Source organism: Eumetopias jubatus, unplaced genomic scaffold, assembly GCF_037043125.1.
Source record: "Eumetopias jubatus isolate StellerSeaLion01/CBP00866 unplaced genomic scaffold, mEumJub1_p1.0 scaffold_11, whole genome shotgun sequence".
NCBI classification, from domain to species: domain Eukaryota; kingdom Metazoa; phylum Chordata; class Mammalia; order Carnivora; family Otariidae; genus Eumetopias; species Eumetopias jubatus.
In genome coordinates, this window is record NW_028274817.1 from 38,727,504 (window position 1) to 38,748,329 (window position 20,826).

The 20,826-nt window shown below is 51.4% G+C and overlaps 1 protein-coding gene across 1 annotated transcript in view; it reads right to left on the bottom strand.

Moving 5' to 3' along the window:
• Positions 1 to 1,681: 1,681 nt before the first annotated feature.
• The window catches only part of FRMPD3 (FERM and PDZ domain containing 3), a 57,173-nt gene continuing 38,028 nt past the window's right edge, over positions 1,682 to 20,826 (bottom strand). The window contains exons 12-14 of the mRNA XM_028089761.2: positions 16,085 to 16,229; positions 6,265 to 7,086; positions 1,682 to 4,638 (exon numbers count right to left, since the gene is read on the bottom strand). Coding sequence (XP_027945562.2) covers positions 1,682 to 4,638; positions 6,265 to 7,086; positions 16,085 to 16,229 — 3,924 coding nt within the window. The remainder of the gene's footprint in view (positions 4,639 to 6,264; positions 7,087 to 16,084; positions 16,230 to 20,826) is intronic.

Here is a 20,826-nt window from a genome sequence, read left to right on the forward strand (position 1 = left end):
ACTTGGTCCTGGGGGGAGGAGAAGCAAGGAAAGGGGCGGCTGGCTTCTACAGAAGGGGCTCCCCTGATCCTTGCCGGGAGAAATTGCCACTTGGGGAGGGGGGGGGCTTTATTGCACTGCAGTGGGGGGGGGGAGTACTGGGGATGGGCAGGGGTTAAGCACAGTGTACATCTTTATAAAACTCACATAAGAACGAGAGATTTCACACGGACCTTTCACGTAATGGTGAAAGAGAGGCAGACACAGGGCGTGAGCATGTGGCAAACAGGGGAAGGTATGGAGAGGTGGACAAGAAGCAATCTATACAGAATAAACATTGGCTTTCTTTGTTCCCTACAGTGTGGGACAGCTGGTAGGGACTCCGTGTCTTCACTCCCAGGAAGGTTGTGGGGGACGGGGCGGGGGGGAATGGTGGGGGTGGGGGTTGCGGCAGCAGTAGATGTGTGTCAAGGAGGATGCTAAACAGTGTGAATTCCCTTCCAGATGACTGGGGGTGGGGGCGGGGAGGGTGGGGGGGGAGAGAGAGAGAGAGAGAGAGAGAGAGAGAGAGAGGTGCAGGACTGCACCGGGTAAGGCGCTCAGCTTCTTTTCTTAGAGAGACAAATCCACAGGGTCAATACACAGCCAAAAGCATATACTCAGGATTAACATATCACGCTAGCTTCCAGAAGTTTAAGATATAGTCATCAACACCCCCCACCCCTACCCCCATCCCCCCTCCCCCCACCCCCCATCCCCAATCCGTAGCTAAGTCAAACTCCTAAGGACAGTCTGTCTGGTAGATGTTGAGAGAGGAACCGCACACCCAGAGCGCCAGCCCCAGGGCTGGGGCGGGCTGGGCTGGGCGGGCTCCAAGGCCTGCGCCGGGTCTCCCCAGGGCAGACGTTTATCACCAGGTACCTTACCCAGAACGAATGGGGTGATCCCAGATGCTTGCTCCCTAGTGGACTGAGCCACCCTGCCCATCAGTGAAGGACAGGGCACTTTGGGGATGGCTGGTGTGGAGCTACTGGGCCTGGGGGTGAGAACTCCCCAGGCCGCCAGCCTGTGGGGCCGTGGCCACAGACAGCCCTGCGTGGTGGCTGTTCTCCACAGACCTGCCACCTGGGCACAGACCCTCTAGGTGGCTTCTGCTGCATGAGTGTGAGCCCAGGGTGGGCGGGCACGGCTGGGCTGAGTGCCCTTCCCCCCCCCCCCCGCCCGCCGGGTGCTGTGCCCTGGTGCTACGGCTTACAGCTCCGTGGCGGCGGGGGGGGGGCAGATGCCAGGGGGAGCTCAAGGCCTGTGGGCCTGCCTGCTTCAGGCCCCGGCTCCCCTGGCCCCCAAAAATGGAGCAGGAAGGTGAGCCTGATGTCACCTGTCAGCCCTAAAGAAGAGATAAAATCCAGCTCTGCGGCAGGCAGGCAGGCAGGCGCAGTGACGAGGGGCCTTGGCCCTCACAGTGACGACCAGAGGCCGGGGAAGGGGCGAGGCTACCCAGGGTGGCAGGCGTCGGGAGCCGTCGGGGATGGCCTCAATCCGGGGAGTTCCCATTCCCTGGCGACTGAAGGCCCTCGGACCCCGACTGGCCTGGCAGACACGCACACTCACCACAAGTTGCAAAGACCACAAAGCTCAAACCTGGGGCCGTGGTTGGGGGCAGGGCGCGGGGGGCGGGGGGAGGCAGGCCTGGGCGGGTGCCCTACTTGATGAGGGTTTTTAAGGAGCGGGTGAATGTGCTCATAACAGTCGCTGGAGTCGGGGAGCCCGGGGGGTGCCCTGAGGCCGCCCCGACAGCTGCCGCGGCGGCCGGCTGCTGCTGTTGCTGGTTAAGGTTCCGGGTGGTGGACTCCTCAGCGGCACGCAGTAGGAAGGTGTAGTTCCTCACCACCTCTTCGACCTTGGCCAGCAGCTCTTGGCGCTGGGCCTCGGAGCGCACGATGAACACCAGCCGCACAAAGGTCTCGATGAGGCTGCTCAGCACCTGGAAGCTGCCCGTGATGGCCGCCAGCATGTGAGTTGGGCTCTTGTCCACGTTGGCCACACGGCGGCAAGAAGCCCGGAGCTCCTTGAACTTGAGAGCCAGCTCGAGCTTGTACTCGGAGATCTGAGAGACATAGGGCTTCGGGGCACGGGCCTCGGGGCTGGCCACGCACTGGCGCAGGACCGTCAGCAGCTCATTGGTGTCCAGCCTGGCAGCCAGGAACCCGTCGGGCAGGCCGTAGGCGTGGGCCCGCAGGGCATTGATCTTGGCCAGGCTCCCCTCGAAGGTGGACGCACGCAGGTCGATCTCCTGGGTGCGGGAGGCCTCGGGGCTGCTGCCGCTGCAGGTGGCGGCATCCAGCACCTGCAGGGTCCTGCTCACCACGGGCACCACCTGCTCGTCCAGCTTCATGCCGGGCAGAATCTTCATGGGGATGGAGTAGGAAAGCTCGTCCTTGCCGTCGCTGGCGTCATCCGCCATGTCGCACTTGCGGTAGTAGAAGCAGTAGCGGATGGAGCAGCATCTGCCACTCTCACTGTCCTCGTCCAGATCGGCGGGCTTCCGGTACACCTCTTCTGGCAGCGAGAACACTGCCATCTGTCTGGGGCCTTTGGTCTCAGGGGCAACCTGGACGTATGAGGGGTCTCCCAGGGTCGGCGACTCCAGGGACTTGGTTTTGGGACCCAAGCCTAGGGGGAGGCCTGCCTCTACCTCCTTGGCCTCCCTGGGCAGCATGCCCAGGGGTGGGTGTGGGTAGATGTCTGAGGTCAGCGAGGCCCTGTCACCCTGGTCCAGTTCACTGATACTGTAGCGGCGCATCAGCTTCCGGTAGTTGGGAGCTCCAAGACACTCCCCCCCTGAGGCACACGTGGTCAGGCAGGAAACGCCGCTCTCGGGGTCCGATCGGCACTCCCGGGATTCCAGGCTGGTGGAGCGGAGGCGCCCTACGTTGGTGGGGCTGCTGAGGCTCAGGCCCGCGCCGGCCTCCGGCTGCCTCTGGGTCGGGGGGACCCTGTCCCTCTCCTGGCCCCGGAGGCTGGGCACGGGCGTCTGGGGGGCCTGAGGGCGGCCCCCCCGGCAGATGCGCTTGCAGTCACAGCTGCGCCTCTGCTCCCGGGACATGCCTGGCCCCTGCTGCACCGGGCTGCTACGAAGCTGGCAGCTGCAGCGGCCGCCCGGCGCGGGGGGCTGCAGGTACTCGGTGCCCGGCAGCTCCCCCTGGCTGGGGGGCTTCAGAAGTTCCTCGAGGAACTCTAGCTCATACTGCTTCACCTTCTGCAGCTGGGCCTGCCGCTCATCGGTCTCCTTCTTCTGGCGGGTCGGGAAGGTGGCAGAGAATAAATTGCGTAGTCGGAAGGGCCCTCGGGAGGATTTGGGCTTCGCGGGGCCTTCAGAGGCCGAGTGCGCTCCATCCAGGGTTGTCTCAAGCTTCCTGGAGGGCATGGTGCTCACCTGCCGGCTGGCTGCCTGGGGCCTCAGCGGGCTCTGGCCTCGCGGCTGGCAGCTGGGGCTCTGTAGAGCCATGGAGTAGCTGGCTCGGGGCACCAGGCTGGTCTCCTCGATCTTGCTGCTCTGGGGCATGCTCTCCAGCTGCCCCTTCTCCCCCTGGCCGGAGACGGCGCCCTGCTTGTGCAGGACGGGCTTAGCCCCCTCTGGCCCGGCCTTGCCTGCCACCTCCCCCATAGACGGCTTGCTCAGGGACTCTCGACTCGCTCGTGCAAGATAGCTTTTAGGAGGGAAACTTGGCCCAGGCAGCCGGTTCTCTTGTGGGGAGACGTGCAGGCTGTCGGCCCGGCTGCCTGTGGGCGCTCTGGAGCCAGAGGAGTCCTCTGGGCTCAGTGGCTGCTGGGAATTCCGTGAAGTCTCTGGAGCACCGGGGCTCATTTTGAACTTCAGATTCTTACTGGCACTGCCGCTCATCATGCTAACTTCTGATCTTCCCATGCTGACCTCAGGCCTCCCCATGCTGGCCTCCAGCCTTCTCTCCCCACTGCTGGGAGGGTTCACTATGGCCCCGCTAGGGGCAGGTAGGCTCTTAGGGTGAACCACCTGCTGGAGGGCGGCTGAGATGATCGCTGGGGTCACGCTGCCCTTCGGGTCCAGGATAAGCTTGGGGCTCAACCTGACTTCTTTGGGCAGGTTCTCCCTTAGCTCAGAGACCTGGTCTTCACTGAGGGATGGTGTGGCTGCCCTCAGTGACATCTCCAGGCCTGCCCTCGTGTGGCCAGGCCCTTTGTCCTCAGGAACTGGGGACAGCAGGCTCAGATTCTTCTGTTCACTAAGCTGTGGGGACAATGCTGGGTGCACGGCCAGGGCGTATGCTCGCTCTCGCTGTGGTGGCTGGGATTCTGACGGGGGCAGCTTCCTCCGAGCGCCAGGCGGGCCAGGACTCTGGCCTGTGACAGCTGGCTGCAGGGCCGGGTTGGGATCTGGGCGCCCAAGAGAGTAAGGGGCCGTGAGCACAGCCTGGGCCGCGCAGCTCTGGATCCGGAAGGGCAGATCCTTGCGAGCCAGGAGGCTCTCCTTGTTGAGGTGCTGGGCCAGGAAGTAGGTGGTGTTCTGGTGCTGCTTCATGGCAGACATCATCTCTGACATGTCTGTGAGCTCTGAAGAGTTGGTTTCGTGGCCTGAGTCCAGCGATGATTCAGGGGTGATTGTGGCCAGCACAATCAGACCTGGAGGGACAGGGAGAGGGGCTTGCTGCACTTACTCCAATCAAGTCCTTTCGCCAGCCTTATGTAGAAAGTTTATGGGGTGGGGCAAGGGCAGCCAGCAGTATTTGAAGCCAGGGAGAAAGGCCAGTCGGTCAGTCCTGGGACCGGCCAGGAGGAGGGGCAGGCAGGGGGGAGGTAATGGGGCTGAAGGCGGGAGGAGGGAGGGGAGGAGCGGAGGGAGGCAAGCTGGCAGAGAGCTCCTGAAGGGCGGGAATCCGAAAAAGAAACAAAAGAGGCGCGGAGGAGATCTACTGGGCAGTTTGAAGGCAAATTAACATGCATGGTGCATGCAGAACGACATGCTAATCATCACTATTTTTAGACTCAATAGCGAGGAAATGTTTGTCAATTGTCCTGAAGAGGCCTGGCAGGGAGAGGCCCCTCTCTATCTGGCTGGGCCTGCCTACAGCTGAGGCCCTTGTGCCTGAGCTTGTCCTCTCTCTGGCGACCACGGGGCGGGTGGCGGGGGGCTCTCACTAGCCAGGGAGCAGCTAGTGCTGGGCGCTCCAGACTCTGAGCAAAGAGAAATGCTGGCCCCAGGGGGCTAAACACATGCGGGTTGCCCACCACCAAGGATGCCCTTGCGTACAGAAAAGGGAGGGGCTGGGACTCTCCCTGGTCAGCCAGGCTGCCTCTGACCCCAAGCTCTTCCTCTTCTCTGTCCACATGTCCCTCCTACCTCACACGCTTTCTCAGACACCTTCTTCCCGTTCCTTTTCTGTTGCCATAGCGTTTACCTGTTCTTTTTAAGGTGTATGTGTATGGAGGTATGTGTCGTGAATAGGGGTGCAGCCTGACACGCGTGCTTGGCTACACGATGGGTGTATGTGTGTCTGTAACGGGGAACAGCATGCGCATCGTATGGCTGTCCCACCAAATAATAACTACTACTAGCTACTACTTACGATCAATACTAATAGCTTTACTCCTGACTATGTGCTAGGCAGTGCTTTGCATGAATGATCTCGTTTTGTGCTCACAGCAAGCCTCCGTGATATGACTACTGTTGTCAGACCCACTGAAAAAGACAAAAGTGAGGCTCAGAGAGGGTTAAGTGCCTTGCTGAAGGTCACAATGCAAGTGAGTGAAGAAGCCAGGATTTGGGTGCATCTGACTGGGAGCCCATGCTCTCAGGCAAGGTAAGGACCTCAGCCCTGAGCAGTGATGGCTCCTGGCTCCCCTGATCCCAGGTCACTAGGTGGTTAGTTGGTTGTTTTGTTTTTTTCTTCCAGTCATGTGCATGCTGGAGGTTCTTTGCCTGTCTTCTAGATCTCTCACAATTTTGCTCTGATCCTCCATCCTGGCCTGGCTCCGTGGCTGTTCATGGCCCCAGTCCCTGGGGTCCACCTGCAAGACATTTCCAGAGATGGAATGGTGAGAGCCAGGGCTGGAGCTGCAGCTGAGCAGCCGGGCCCTGATGCAACGTTGTTGATCCCCTGACCCTATCTGAGCTACCTCTGGCCATCCACTGCCCTGGCACACCACAGTGACTTTGACCTCTGCCCGGGAAGAAGCAATATCACCCCCTGGCCCTGCCTGGCCAGAAGAAGGAAGGGGAGGCAAGAGGGAGGATGAATGGGCTGTTACCTGCAGTCTGTGGGGGTGGGGGGTGCGGTCCATCCTCTGAGGCTGCCAGGGCTTCCAGAGCCTGCAGAGTGGACACCAGGGCATCATCTAGCTCCTGGGCATGATCTCGGACTGTCCGGGGCTGCACACTGTCGATCAGTGTCACTGGAATCTCATCATACAGGAGCCCACGCAGGTGGCGTCCTTGTTCGTGGCTCTGGGCCGCCCGGCGCTTGGGGTCATCCTCATCGGAACTGTTGTCTCGGAAACCGGGCGGGGGGGCAGCAATGGCAGGCAACAGCGAAGTGCTCTCATCTTCCTCCTCCTCCTCCTCTTCGCTCCCAGGTGGTGGCAGGGACATCAAGTCTACCATATTGTCACGAGAGGAGCCGGGCCTCCCACCTTTTCGAGGGCCCAGCTGCTCCTGGAGTTTGGCTTTGCAAGAGTCACAGTAGAAATTCAGGGCTTCGGCCCCAAGGGAATTGTCCAAGGTGTAGGACCGGGCCCTGCTGGCGCAAGGCTCATGGTCGAGGCTGGCTGCGTCAAAGTCATCGGGGATCACGTCGTAACCTTGGCCAGAGCTTTTGGACGTGGGGTCAGACTTGGTCCGGGGCCTGGTCTCCTCAAAGAAGATTAAGTTCTCGTTGACATCCGTCCGGCTTTCCTGTTCCTTCCTTTGTTCCCGCATGTGGAGGTAGCAAAAGCTGACAAGCTCAGAGTCGGCAGGCGGGGGCGTGCAGCGGCTCGACTTCCTGGGGCTGGTGCCCATGCTGCCCACATAACTACTCTCCTTTTTCCCCAGGTGGCCCCCAGGGACAGGGCGGTGGGCGCTGTGCATGTAATCTAAACCCAGAAAGAGAATCAACAGATGAGCCCTGGCGCCGAAGACCGTGGCTGAGCTCCCTTGGCGTTTCTGGTGTGCCACCGGATGGCAGGTACTGACAGAGAGCAATACCTGGCCCTAGAGGTTAGGGGAAGGGGCAGCTATGTTGCTGCCAACCCTTAAAATTGAGTTAGGAGAACAGCCCCATGGGAAACCGCATGGGGTGATGGGGGAGGGGCTGAGCACCTTGGCATCTGGGTACAGCTGGGCTCTCCCCCAGGTATGTCTGGTCTGAAAGTCAGCTGTCCACATACTTCAAAAAAAAATGTGAAATTTGTTTTTATGTCCCCCTTGGAACTGGCCCTGCACCCCCTCCCCCATCCCCACCTTTCTCAGAGCCTTTCCAACCCCCAGTGCTCTGTTACTCTTGGGTTCTGTTGGATCTCTTCTAGCAAAAGGAAATAAATCTGACCAGTTACTCAGGCCTTGGTGGGAAAATGCAGAACAGGCCACATACGGTGGGTGTCTGAAAATTCGCATTTCAAAGAGGACTGTCATGGACCTACCCTAGAAGAATAAAGCGCTACTAGTAGCATTCTGGGCATCTGAATGTGTAAAGTATATGGGAAGTAGGCTGGGATCTGCGTATGTGGGAGGAGGGTGGGGGGAGCATTCTTCCAATTCCTCACATCTCATTATTTCTCTGTGTTCGTGCAGGGCCAGCCTGCCTGCTACACAATGTTCTAGTCAACAGCTTTTTAATGATGGTAGGTGTGTACATCTGAGAATTAGCCATAGCAAATGAAATGCTTTCTCTCTAAATGGCTTCTCTCTCATAGACTGTTTTGGGGGCCCTTCCCCTTGTCATCTGGGAGAATATACTCAGACAAGACCAGTTCATTTTGCTAGCAGCAGACAGAGTGACAGACGGCAAGTAAGCACTAACGTAGGTTAAGGTCATCATACACGATCCCATTTAATCTTCACCACAAGCCAATGAGGTTGGTGCAGTCACTATCCCCATTTTGCAGAGGGAGAAACTGATCCATTCGGTTATGTGACTTATCCAAGGTCACATAAGTCATAAATGGCGGCCTGGATTTGATCCCAGGTTTGAGGGACTACAAAGCCCATGTTTTTAATGAGTACCCTATCGTTCATCATGGCAGTCAAGATGCTAGAAAACAAAACTTCAAAATGCCTTTCGATTTCCAGTTTGATGGGGTCAGTGTGTCAGTGTTGCTTCTCACTAGAGCTTCCAACCATCACAAAAGCATGGTGCTGGCACTTCACAACAGTGCCCCAAAATACACGAAGCAGAAACTGACTGAATCAAAAGGAGAAATACACACAATTCAACGGCACTAATTGGACACTTCAATAACCTACTTTCAATAATGGACAGAACAACTAAAGAGAAGATAAACAAGGAGATAAACTAAAGGACCTGAACAACTATGAACTAGGTAGACACTAAGTAGTCACAAAAGCCTATAGAACATGCCACCTACCAACAGCAGAATATACATTCTTCTCAAGGGCATCTGGAACGTTCTCTAAGATAGACGATATAGTAGGTCGTAAAATGAGCCTCAATAAATTTAAAAGAAGTGAAATCATACCAAATATGTGGTTTTTTTGAGCACAATGGAATTAGAAATCAATAAACAAAGAAATTTGGGGAACTCACAAGTATGTGGAAATTAAATCAAACATCTCTAAATAACCAATGGTTCAGAGAAGAAATCACAAGGGAAATTAGAAAATATTTTGAGATGAATGAAAATGAAGATACAATATACACAAACTTATGGGGTCTAGCTAAATTAGTGTTTAGAGACAAATTTATAGCTATAAACACATACATTAAAAAGGAAGAGATTTCACGTCAATAACCTAACCTTCCACCTTAAGAGACTTGAAAAAGAGGACCAAACTAAACCCAAAGCAAGCAGAAGAGAAGAAATAGTAAAGTATAGAGGACAGAAAAACAATAGAAAATCAATGAAACTAAAAGTTCGTTCTTTTTTTTTTTGAGAGAGAGAGAAAGAGCGCACATGTGCCTGTGAGTGGGGGGAGGGGCAGAGGGAGAGGGAGATGGAGAGAGAAAATTGCAAGGAGGCTCCATGCTCAGTGTGGAGCCTGGTGCGGGGCTCAATCTCACGACCCTGAGATCATGACCTGAGCTCAAATCAAGAGTTGGACGCTCAACTAACTGAGCCACCCAGGTGCCCCAAAAGTTGGTTATTTGAAAAGATCAATAAAATTGACAAACATATAGCTGTAGAGACCAAGCCAAAAAAAAAAAAAAAAAAGAGAGAAGATTCAAATTTCTAAAATCAGGAATGAAAGAAGGACCATCACTACTGACTCTACAGATATGGACTTGATTATAAGGGATTATTATAAATAAGCTTATGCTAAAAAACACTAGATAACCTTGATGAAATGGACAAATACCTAGAAATATATGATCAAAACTGACTCAAGAAGATAGAAAACCTGAATAGGCCGATAGCAAGAAAGAAACTGAATTAGTAATTAACAGTATCCACCCCGCCCCCACTAAAAATAAAACTCAGGCCCAAATGGCTTCACTGGTGAATTGTGCCAAATGCTCAAAGCACTGAAACAAATCGATTCTTCACAAACCCTTCCAAAAAACAGAAGAGGAGGGAACGCTTCACAACTCATTCTATAAGGTCAGTATTACCCTGGCTCCAAAACCAAACAAAACATCACAAGAAAACTACAGGGCAATATTTCTTATAAATATAGATACAAAGTTCCTCAACAAAATACTAGCAATCTGAATCCAGGAACATATAAAAAGTATTATACACCAAATGGGATTTATTACACGAACGCAAGTTTGGTTTAAACATCCAAAAATCAATTAATGTAATACACCATGTTAATAGAATGGTGGACAAGAAAACCACATGATCATCTCAATAGACTCGGAAAAATAATTTGGCAAAAGCCACCACCCTTTCAGGATAAAACTCAAAAAGTTAGAAATAAAAGGGAACTTTCTGAATATGATAAAGATTATCTATGAAAACCCATAGCAAACATACCTGATGGTGAAAGACTGAAAACTTTCCTCCTAACGTCATGAAAAAGCCCAGGATTTCTTTTCTTAACACTTCTATTCAACACCGTACTAGAAGGTCTAACCAGGACAATTAGACAATAAAATGAAATATAAGGCATCCAGATTGGAAAGGGAAGTAAAACTATCTCTACGTGCAGATGACATGATCTTGTACAGAAAAAAAATCCCAAGGAATCCACAAATAAATTATTCGAGCTAATAAGCTCAGCAAGGTTGCACAGTAAAGGACAATACAAAAATTAACTGCATTGTTATACAGTACCAACGAACAATCTGCTAATGAAATTAGGAAACATTGTATTTACAATAGCCCCAAAAGGAATAAAATACTTAGATATAAATTCAACAAAAGAAGTACAAGACTTGTACAATGGAAGCTATCCAGAAGCATTTCTGAAAGAAATTAAGGAAGATTTAAACAAATAAAAAGACATGCTGTATTAAGGGAATGGAAGATCCAGTCTTGTGTGTCTTCTATTCCAACATGGCAGTATTTCCCAAATTGATCTACAGATTCAACAACAGTCCTTATCAGAATCCCAACTGACTTTGTAATAATTGACAAGGTAATTCAAAAATCCATATGGAATCCCAAAGGACACGGAATAACCAGAACAATCTTAAAAAAGAACAAAGTAGGAGGACCCACACTTTCTGATTGCAAAACTTAATACAAAGCAATGGTAATCAAGACGGTGTGGTACTGACTTAAGGATAGACGCATAGGTCAAAGGAATACAATTGAGAGTCCAGAAAATAAACCCTCATGTTTATGCTCAAAGAGCCCAATTTTAAAATGGGCAAAGGATTTGAATAGACAGTTCATGAAAGAAGATATACAAATGCCCAATAAGCACATGCAAAGATGTTCAACACCATCAGCTATGAGGAGGCAAATCGAAACCATAAGATACCGGTTCACATCCACTACAATGGATGTTCCAAAAAAAAAAAAAAAAAGAAAGAAAGAAAGAAAGAAAGATGGACAATAACAAGTATTGGTGAGGTTACGGTGAAATTGAATCCTTCGGCATTGCTGATGGTAATGTAAAATGGTGCACTCCTTGGGAAACAGTTTGGCAGTTTCTCAAAGTAAAACATAGAGTTACCATTTGACTAGCAGTTCCGATCTAGTTGTATACCAAAGAGAAATGAAACCTGCCTCCACAAACACTTGTACATAAAGGTTTATAACGTGATTATTCATAATAGCCACAAGGTAGAAACAACACAACTGTCCATCAACTGATGAATGGATGAACGGAAGGCGGTCTGTCTGTACAATGGAATATTATTTGGCCATAAAAAGAAATGAGGTAGTGATGTATGCTACAATGTGGAGGACCCTTGAAAACGCTTTGCTAAATGAAAAAAAAAAGGCAAGCCACAAAAAGACTGTATATTGTATGGTTCCATTTATCCAAAATGTCCAGGATAGGCAAAGCATGCATGAACAGAACAGAAACCCAGTTCATGCATGGTTGCTTAGGGTTGGGTGGTCACTAGAAGGGAACTAGGGAATAAGTGCTAATGGGTACAGAGTTTGTTTTAGGAGGAGTAAAAAGGTTCTAAAATTAAATTGTGGCAATGATTGCACAGTCCTGTAAATATATTAAATATACTCAAAAATGCTGAGTTGTTGGGGCGCCTGGGTGGCTCAGTCGATTAAACATCTGCCTTCGGCTCAGGTCATGATCCCAGGGTCCTGGGATGGAGCCCCATGGCAGGCTCCTTGCTTGGTGGATAGTCTGCTTCTCCCTCTCCCTCTGCTGCTCTCCCCTGCTTGTGTGTGCCCTTGCTCTCTCTATCAAATAAAAAAATAAAATCTTTAAAAAAATGCTGAGTTGTAAACTTTAAATGGGTAAATTTTCTAGCTTTAAAATTATATCTCAATAAGGCTGTTTCTTTAAGGGGCGCCTGGGTGGTTCAGTCGATTAAGCATCTGACTCTTGGTTTTGGCTCAGGTCATGATTTCGGGGTGGTGGGATTGAGCCCTGTGTCAGGCCCACGCTCAGCGCAGAGTCTGCTTTAGATTCTCTTTCCCTCCCCCTCTGCACCTCCCCCCACTCGTGCTCCCTCTCTCTAAATAAGGAAAGAAATAAAATCTTTAAAAAGCTGTTTAAGAAAAAAAGCACAGCACTGGGCACCAAGTGAACTCTCAATCATTATAAATAAGAGGCAAAAATGTGCCCTGCACTTGAAAGAACTTTATGGGGTTTATCTTACATAATTCTATCAAATCTCTCCTGACGTAGGTACTATTATCGCCAGTTTACAGATGAAGCAACCGGGACTCCGTTTATGGAATTTGTTCATGATCACACAGCTAAAGACATGGTCTCTACCTTCAGATTCCAAGCCCTTGCTGTTTTCCATAGACCCGGTTGCCCCTTTCAATATGGAGTCAACGTAATTAGGTCGAATGGGTTCAATTCAGGCCTTAGTGGCTGTATCTAGATCTAGGATACTTTGGATCAGCTGGGGGAATATTACGTCACGACCCTCTGAGCCTCAGTGAAGAAGTGCTCTAGGGCAGTGCTAACCCAGGAGCGCAAACTATCAGTTCTGGAGGTTTCTATCCTCAGGCACTGTCCACAGGTTGGGGTCACGCACCAGGTGCTAACTACCTACGAGACAGCTGAACGGTCAGCCCAGCCAGCCTGGCAATGAGCTGCCATCGGAGGTGGCTCCCGGGGGCATGTCCAATAAGCAGGTGGTGGCTCCTCTCAGACGAGGGCTGGAGGTCTAAGGATGGCTCCCCTCCCTGCAAGGTGGGAACATTTCCGAACAGCAGGCTGACAAGGCCAGGTGAGGCACAGCCCACCACTTGGTACTGTGATTTCCAGATCCGAGGAGCAGTACAGTGCTGTGCGGAGGAGAAAATATGTCTGGAAAAGCCCAAATCTCCTCCAGACATAAGGTTAGAAATGCAAGGAGAGCCAGGTGCACTGGGCTGATGGCTGGAACAGTATGTCTCTCAGATTGCAAATCTGCTGTAAATTGCTCATCAGCTTTCCCCAAGGGGGATGTCTTAGCCTAGCTCTCTCTACTCAGCCACTCAGAAGACTGACTTTCAAAAAAATGCTTGCAAAGAACAGGATGGTGATCCCATTAGAGTTATGTTAAAAAATACATGCAGTGTGTGTACACACACACACAAACACACACACACACACACACACACACAGAGTCAGTGCAACACTGAGTCAACCAGCTTTCTATTAGCTGGCTTTGCCGTATTCTACAGTCTGATGATCAAGACTGGTCAGAGGGACGACCTAGAGGCCTTTAGGGGCCCTCAAGTTCTTTCTGAATCATCAAAAAAGCACCTAGTATGTTCAGTCAAGCTTGAGTACTCTTGTGTGCTGCTGGGATTTAACTACATGAAAATGGACGAGCCACGCATGGGATATACAGTAGCCATTAACCAGAATATTCAATTCACCAGACCAAGTTGTTTCCTAACCATGGGAGAAAATCAGTGAGTTCTTCTGACTGTGGCCCCCACTGGGGCCCCCAAAGCCTTCTTTTCCTGGATTTCCCCCCACGATACTGGAGAGAGATGGCAGCTGAGCATGGAGTTGGGCTAGCTGGCAGTTGTTGTGGGACAAGAATATAGAGCCCGACAGAGATCAGGCCCTTAAGTGGGCTGGAGCTTTGGCCCTGAGGACAAAACCCAGAGGAGGCTGGCAGGATGCCTGTTCCCTATAGATCTTTGCTAAACAACAATTGGGCACTGGGGCTTCTTTTCTGGGATGGAAGTTGCGGGTGGGACCCATGGAGGAAATGTATCTCAGCTTTGTACCAGGAACTGATGGCCCCACACTGTGACCTGGGTAGAGGGCTCCCCAGTGTGCTTCTTGCAGTGCCCCTGTCCATTTCTTGGGGCCATGGGGTCAGATGTACACGCCAGCCCCCAATCAGCAGGGCTATAACGCTTACCACACCCCACCCACCAAGGGCACTTAGTGGTTGCCATCGAGCCAGCAGCTAACAGTTCAAAAGGCCAAGTACTGGGCCCAGGCATGGACCCACATCCCTGGGGAGGAGAAGCAGAACAAACAAGGGGAACACCACAGTGGTCCTTCTGGCTCCTGCACCGAAACAGGCCCTGGGCTAAAGGCAGCCGAGCCACTGTCACTCTGCAGGCCCCAAGGAGGACATTCAAGAATCAGGGAGGGGCTCTGAAGCCATGCCTGGCATTTATAGAAGCCTTCTTTCCAGGCTGCAATACCTTCAAGAGAATCCCATGAAACTGATTTACCTCTGGAGAAGCAACAGGGATGCAACCCCGGGTGTGTTCAGTGAGACCAAAGGGAAACAGGAAGTCTGTGCCCTCGATTGGTGCCATTATCCCCACAGAGAGATATATACTTGAGAGCACTGACCGGGGTGCTGATGGGATGACAGAACCCTCTGGAAGGTAGGTGGGACTACAGAGCCATCTCTGGGGCCTCCCGAAAGCAGACACCCCCCGCCCTCAAAGAGCCCTCACTTCCACATCTGGTTCTCGGCTGGGCTCCAGGCTCCTTCTTCTGCCTTTCCTTCTCCCTTTCTCTCTCCCTATCCTGCTCAGTAAAAGGCATCATTGACTTGGCTGTGATGACAGAGAGGAACAGAGGGGACAATGACAAAGCTAACACAGGCTTGGCTGTCACTTGGCCATCCAAGCTTAGTAAGTTTGGAGCTATTCACCTGGGGACGTGTGGCAACTCAGCCTCCTGGCTTCTTTCTATTTCTAGTCAGTTCCTTTGCTTCTCTATGTAGAGCCTCTGTCTATGCCTCGGGGCCACCTGTCCTTTGGGCCACTTGTCCTCTCCCCAGTCTATGTTTGGTAGATTACCTTCTATGTCCTGTGGACAATGTTAGGAGATGTACACATTGGCTTGTCATGATGTTTGTGATGAAGAGACAATGAGGTGACAGGGTGTGTGGGGTTACACGGCTCTCTGGGAGCTGGGGTAGCCATTGGGAGTGTGCTTCGGCTCTCAAACTCCTCCATCCAGATCAGATGTGATCACACTGCAGCTTTGAAGAGAGAAGAAATGGCCGAGCTGCCAGGCAAGTGGAGGGCGAGGCTTTGGCAGGTGAGGAGGGCGACTGCGGGGTAGGAAGTCTCAGCTTCTGCCATGACGTGTGGGTGCTGGGTTGGAGGGGGCATTTCCTGTATGTACGTGAGCCTTAGGTCTAATATGTGAAGCCCCTGCTCTTCAGGTCTCCTGCTTTGGTTCGGGGCAGCAGGATCGGGACTGGGCTGATCTTTCCTCAGGCCCCTGCTTGTGCCAGCACCAGGACAGCTCCAAGGGGTGGCTGCACAGAGTTGCCTAAGTGGGAAGCCTCAGGTTGGGGGCCACACTTGACCTCGTTCTTGGTGGTCATCCTCTCATATCTCTAAGCCTCCCACTGGACTATACTCTGCGCCTGCACAATCTTTCCTATATCAGGTTTCCACAGCCTCTTAACTTCAGGCAGCTCTGTCAATCCCCGTTATGATGAACAAGAGAAAGATTTTATCTTCACTTTCAACCTCCACCTTCCACAAAGCCAGAACGCCCATGCGTCTCTCCTAGATCACTGTATCTTTAAAGCTGTGCCTTAGATCTAATGCAATTCTCTAACTGGTTCTACTCATTGCTTATTTGCTATTCTTATCTTACATTCATTCACTGACTCGATCGTGATGTGTTGTCACAGGCATCCTTTGTGGGACAGGCCCATCTGAAGGCCAGCTGTCTTTCCCACCGGCTTGTGCTGGGTAGGACCCAGCGGTACATCGCTGGCTCCTGGGAAACCGGGGTGCGGGGGGAATGGGGTAAGCACTAAGGCAGCAGAGCTCCTCCCTCCCTGGCTCCAAGGTCCAAAGGGCCTCCGGCATACTGAAAACTGAGGCTGAGCCCTACCTGCCTTGATCATTGGAGGTGGAAGAGGCTGGCTGGCAGGCCTGGAAAAGACCATCTTCCTGGAGTCCAGCAGGAGACGGCAGTACCCTGCGATCAGGCAGGCAAAGTTGGTGGCTTCGGGCCACTCCATCAACAGCACCAGAGGCTGGGGGAGAGACAAGAAGAACCATGAGAATGTGAGGAGGAGGGGAGGAGGTGCACGTCCAGGAGGACGACTGTGGGGCACCTGGGTGGCTCAGTCAGTTAAGCATCTGCCTTAGGCTCAGGTCATGATCCCGGGGTCCTGAGATCAAGCCCCACATTGGGCTCCCTGCTCAGTGGGGAGCCTGCTTCTTTCTCTGCCTCTGCCTGTCGCTCCCCACCCCCCTGGCTCGTGCTCTCTTTCTCTCTCTGTCAAATAAATAAAATTCTTTTTTTTAAAAAGAGGCCAACAGTGAAAAGATGCCTTGCAGAGGGACAGGAATCCTACTTTCTGAACCCAAAATCAAGGCGCATGGACTGACAGACCATTTCTTCTGGTTTGAGAGTTTATAGTGAACTCACACCCAGATATCAAAATTAAATCAACCTTTATTTTTTTTAAAGATTTTATTTATTTATTTGAGAGAGAGAGAATGAGAGATAGAGAGCACGAGAGGGAAGAGGGTCAGAGGAAGAAGCAGGCTCCCTGCTGAGCAGGGAGCCCGACGTGGGACTCGATCCCAGGACTCCAGGATCATGACCTGAGCCGAAGGCAGTCGCTTAACCAACTGAGCCACCCAGGCGCCCTTAAATCAACCTTTAATTACACATTTAATGAACTACCTTCACTGAGAAAAGGTTAAAATTATATAATATTGTGGGACTGCTACGTGTTCATTGGGGCCTGGCAGATGTGTGGGCCAGCTGGGAGAGATGGGCTGAATCTGGGAGTTCTGGCTGAACTGGGCAACATCCCTGATAGAAAGTTCCTGAACCCACAAACTATCTCTTGCTCATCTCTATAGCCCTTTCTGCCCAGTACCCAGAATGGCTCCCAGGACATGGACACTCCATGCAACAAAATCCTCACTGTGCCTTCTGGGCCCAGTTCTTTCTGGCCTGCAGCTCTGCTCAGACCTCCGTGCCCCCCCTTTCCTAAAGTGTCCTCGAGAAGTTAGTTGGTGTCCCCTGAAACAGTTCCTTGGTCCAATACATGTGTGAAACACTGGGTCTACAAATGCAGAGACTTGTACTTACGGGAACTCTCAGACACTTTCACGTATGAATGTGCACTGTGAAATGTTAACGGGGGGGGGGCGGTTTAGGATTCCAACGTTTCCAAATTATTTGACCAGAACCATCTATTTTCATAGAAAATCTCATGGTAGTAGGGTTGTAGCTTTTTTTAAAATCTACTTTGGGAAATGCTAGCATACTCTGTTGACTTTTGTTCTTGATCCTAAATCAGTCAAATTAATCCTGGGGTTAGCTGGTTGACTGTTTCAGTGACTTGGCACCGATATACCAAAAAAAGATAGGACCCCCCCCAAATCAATACCTTTTCAAAAAACCTTCCCAATATCTGTATCGTGATTTTGACAAGGTATGGCTTGACAAGAAGTCTGGGTCAGACTGAAGTCAGCCATGGGAGCATTCCCCCCTGGGACAGGGCAGTGGCCTCCGGAGAAAGACCAATGGAGACTGGCTGAAGAGGGAGCCATGGGGCCATGACTCACCTTGACTTTTGGGGGTTCCCAGACCAGGCATTAAGAGCTAAAAGAATTAGGATGGAATGAATCCCTTCCCTGACCAGTGAAGTAGCTACTGCTACAGTCCAGATGAGACGTGATGAGGGCATCCATAGGGGCAGTAAAAGGAACACTGTGGAAAATTTGGTTGAACTCGGTCACCTGCTAGACTAGTCTTCTTGGCCTGGATCAACACTTGGGGAACAATTCTGAATCCACACCAGCTCACCTTTTAAATACAGTTGCCCAAGTCCCCTTGCTATCTCCCAGGATCCTGACACACAGCTCGGGTTGACTATTTTGTATCATCCAGACAAGGGGCTGGCAAACTTTTTCTGAAAAGGGCTAGGCAGCAAATCCTTTAGGCCTTGTGGGCCGCACACTCTGTAGCAGTAACTCAGCCATCGCAACATGAAAGCAGCCATAGATAATCCGTGAGCTAAACAGTGGGTGTGACGGGGGTCTAAGAAAACCTTATTCACAGAAACAAGCAGAGGGTCAGGTCTGGTTTGATCTAGGAGGGAAGCTTCTTTCCAGCCCAACACAATTGTTTATATTCATTTTCACACCTCTCAGCTTGTTTCATTTGCCAACACTGATCCCCTTCTCCTTTGGAAATTCTTTTCTTCGCTTCTGTTTCCATGAGGTGACACTAGGTTCTGGTTCTGTAGTCCCTGACCATTTCCATCTCTCAGGCTTGCTCTTCTTGTGCAGCCTCCCAAGAATCACCATCCTCAGCCTCTTCCCTCTTGAACTCTTTTCCTACCCCAGGGCTGTGTCTCTATCACACAGGCTTGTGCTGGCCCAAATCCTATCTTGAATTGTTTAGTTATTCTACATCCAATGACACTGCAGGCCACGGTGAGGCCTTTGGATTCCACCCCACAGGCTATGAGTTGATGATACTCCTGTGGAGCTCACTCAATACCATCAGGAAGAAAAGGGACCATCTGTACCCCAAGGAGCCGCTGGCTCCTTTCTCCAGTGAGAAGGGGACCAGGGACGAGATGTTACTTTTGGGTCATTTTTTTAAAGTTTTTATTTTAATTCCAGTTAGTTAACACACCCTTTGGGTCATTATTAAGACGGGGCAGAGGGGGTATTTGTATCTCTAGTGAATGGATGCTTCTCAGTCACAACAGAATAGTCGACCTTGTGTACAGCAAAGGGGAGACAGAAGGGGAATGGGAATGGGGAGGGGGAGAGAGCCTTGCTCCCTTGCCATTAATGGCAGAAGGATACACGGAGGTCTGGGTGTGGACAGCTGCTGCCACCATCACTAGGAGGACCCAAGACTCACCAGGCTTGCGTCAGGAGCATTCGCCGACGTCATGGCCACGCCTACTGCCACTGCTTTACTCCACGCCCTCATTGTCTTCCTCCAATACCAAAACTTCTCAAGGTATGTGTGAATGGGTGACAAGTGGGCTGAGATCTCGAGCCCCTGTTGCCTCTGGCCCCAAGTTGCCTCATCTGTTGATTCTAGTGGGCCATACAAATTGTGGCATTTTTCACAATATGGAAAAGGTGAGGACACACTAACCTCAGGACTCCCGGTAGCTTCCTGATCGGCCTTCCTGCCTCCAGTCTCCACCCACATCACTCCACTCCACCTCCATATTGCTGCCCGAGGTTCTAAAACAAGACTCTCACGTAAAATGCCCAATATCTCATCACCTAAAACCTATTGTCTTCTCATGTCATATAAAGCCTTTAGGACCTGGACTTGACCTACAGCTCCAAGCATATCTCCCACTAGCTTTCCTGTGCGCTCCTCCCATCCCCTGCCCCTCTCCTTGTGCTCCGGCAATGACATAGCATTTCCAGTTTTCCAGAGATGCCGCATTCTTTGACCACTTCATATCTTAACTCACGCTCTTCTCTCTGGCTGAAATGCCCTTGCGGCCCACTCTGCACCCCACCCCCCAGCAAACTGCTACATGCTGGTGGGACAGCTCGTGGACAACATGACCCTCTGATAGGTAATAGCCATTCATCGCAGAACAGAGATGCCCTCACGGAACTTACAATCTAACAGGAAATAAGACAGAAACCAAATAATCATACAAACGAATATGAGTAGAAGGCGTGATAAGCGCTATGAAGGGAAAATACAGAGAGTTATCAGAACATAGAATGTTCTGGATCAGTGTGTGGGTAGGTGGGTGTGAACGTGTGCTCGTGTGACTAATTTGGTTTTGGAAGCTGGAGAGAGCTTCTCTGAGGAAAGGACCTTGGCTGACGACTAGAATGACATTCCATTTGACCAAAGTACAGGCTGACTGGTTTGACTGACTGATGGACAGATGGACTGGCTTGCTGGCTAAGGAGCAGTCTGATTCACTGGTGCCCTGGCTGACAGGCTGACTGCAGGACAGGCAGAATGCCTAATAGCCTGACACCCTGACTGGTTAGCTGCCTGGCTGGCTGGCTGGCCAATGGACAGATCAGAGGCAGAGTGACTGGCTGGCCGATTGACTGACCTGTTTGACTTTGCTTCAGTTTCCCCTCCTTTTCTCTTACCCTAAATACAGCCTGATGTGGGTAATGAAACAGCACGAAGGCAAAAAATCCTGTGCACAGAGAGGGCCAGGCGCATCCCCAGCTGGCTCAGCCCAGCACATCAGGAGTCTGTCCTCTGCACGCCCACATGGCCAACTGGGGACCCCAGCATGGGCCAAAAGGAACTTGTCAAAGGAACACAGATGTGCTTTTCGTCAGCAGGGGTAAAAATCAAATCAAAGGCAGGCAACCAAAGAGGTTGGGTAGGTTTTCTTAGAAACCTTCAAAGACATTTTATTTTAAATAGGATTTTAGTGATCGTGACGTCTAATGTAATGCTTGTCCCTACAGAAAGCACTAGAGCAATAAAGCTCAAACATGAGAGCAGGAGACACACCGGGCCATGAGAGATCCCTTGGGACATTCCTTTGATGATTTCTTTTCCCCCTTATGTGCTTCTGTGGTAATAGGGTATGGTAATGGCCCAGTGGTGTCTCAGTCCCAGACTGCTATCTCTTGGAGAAAGAGATT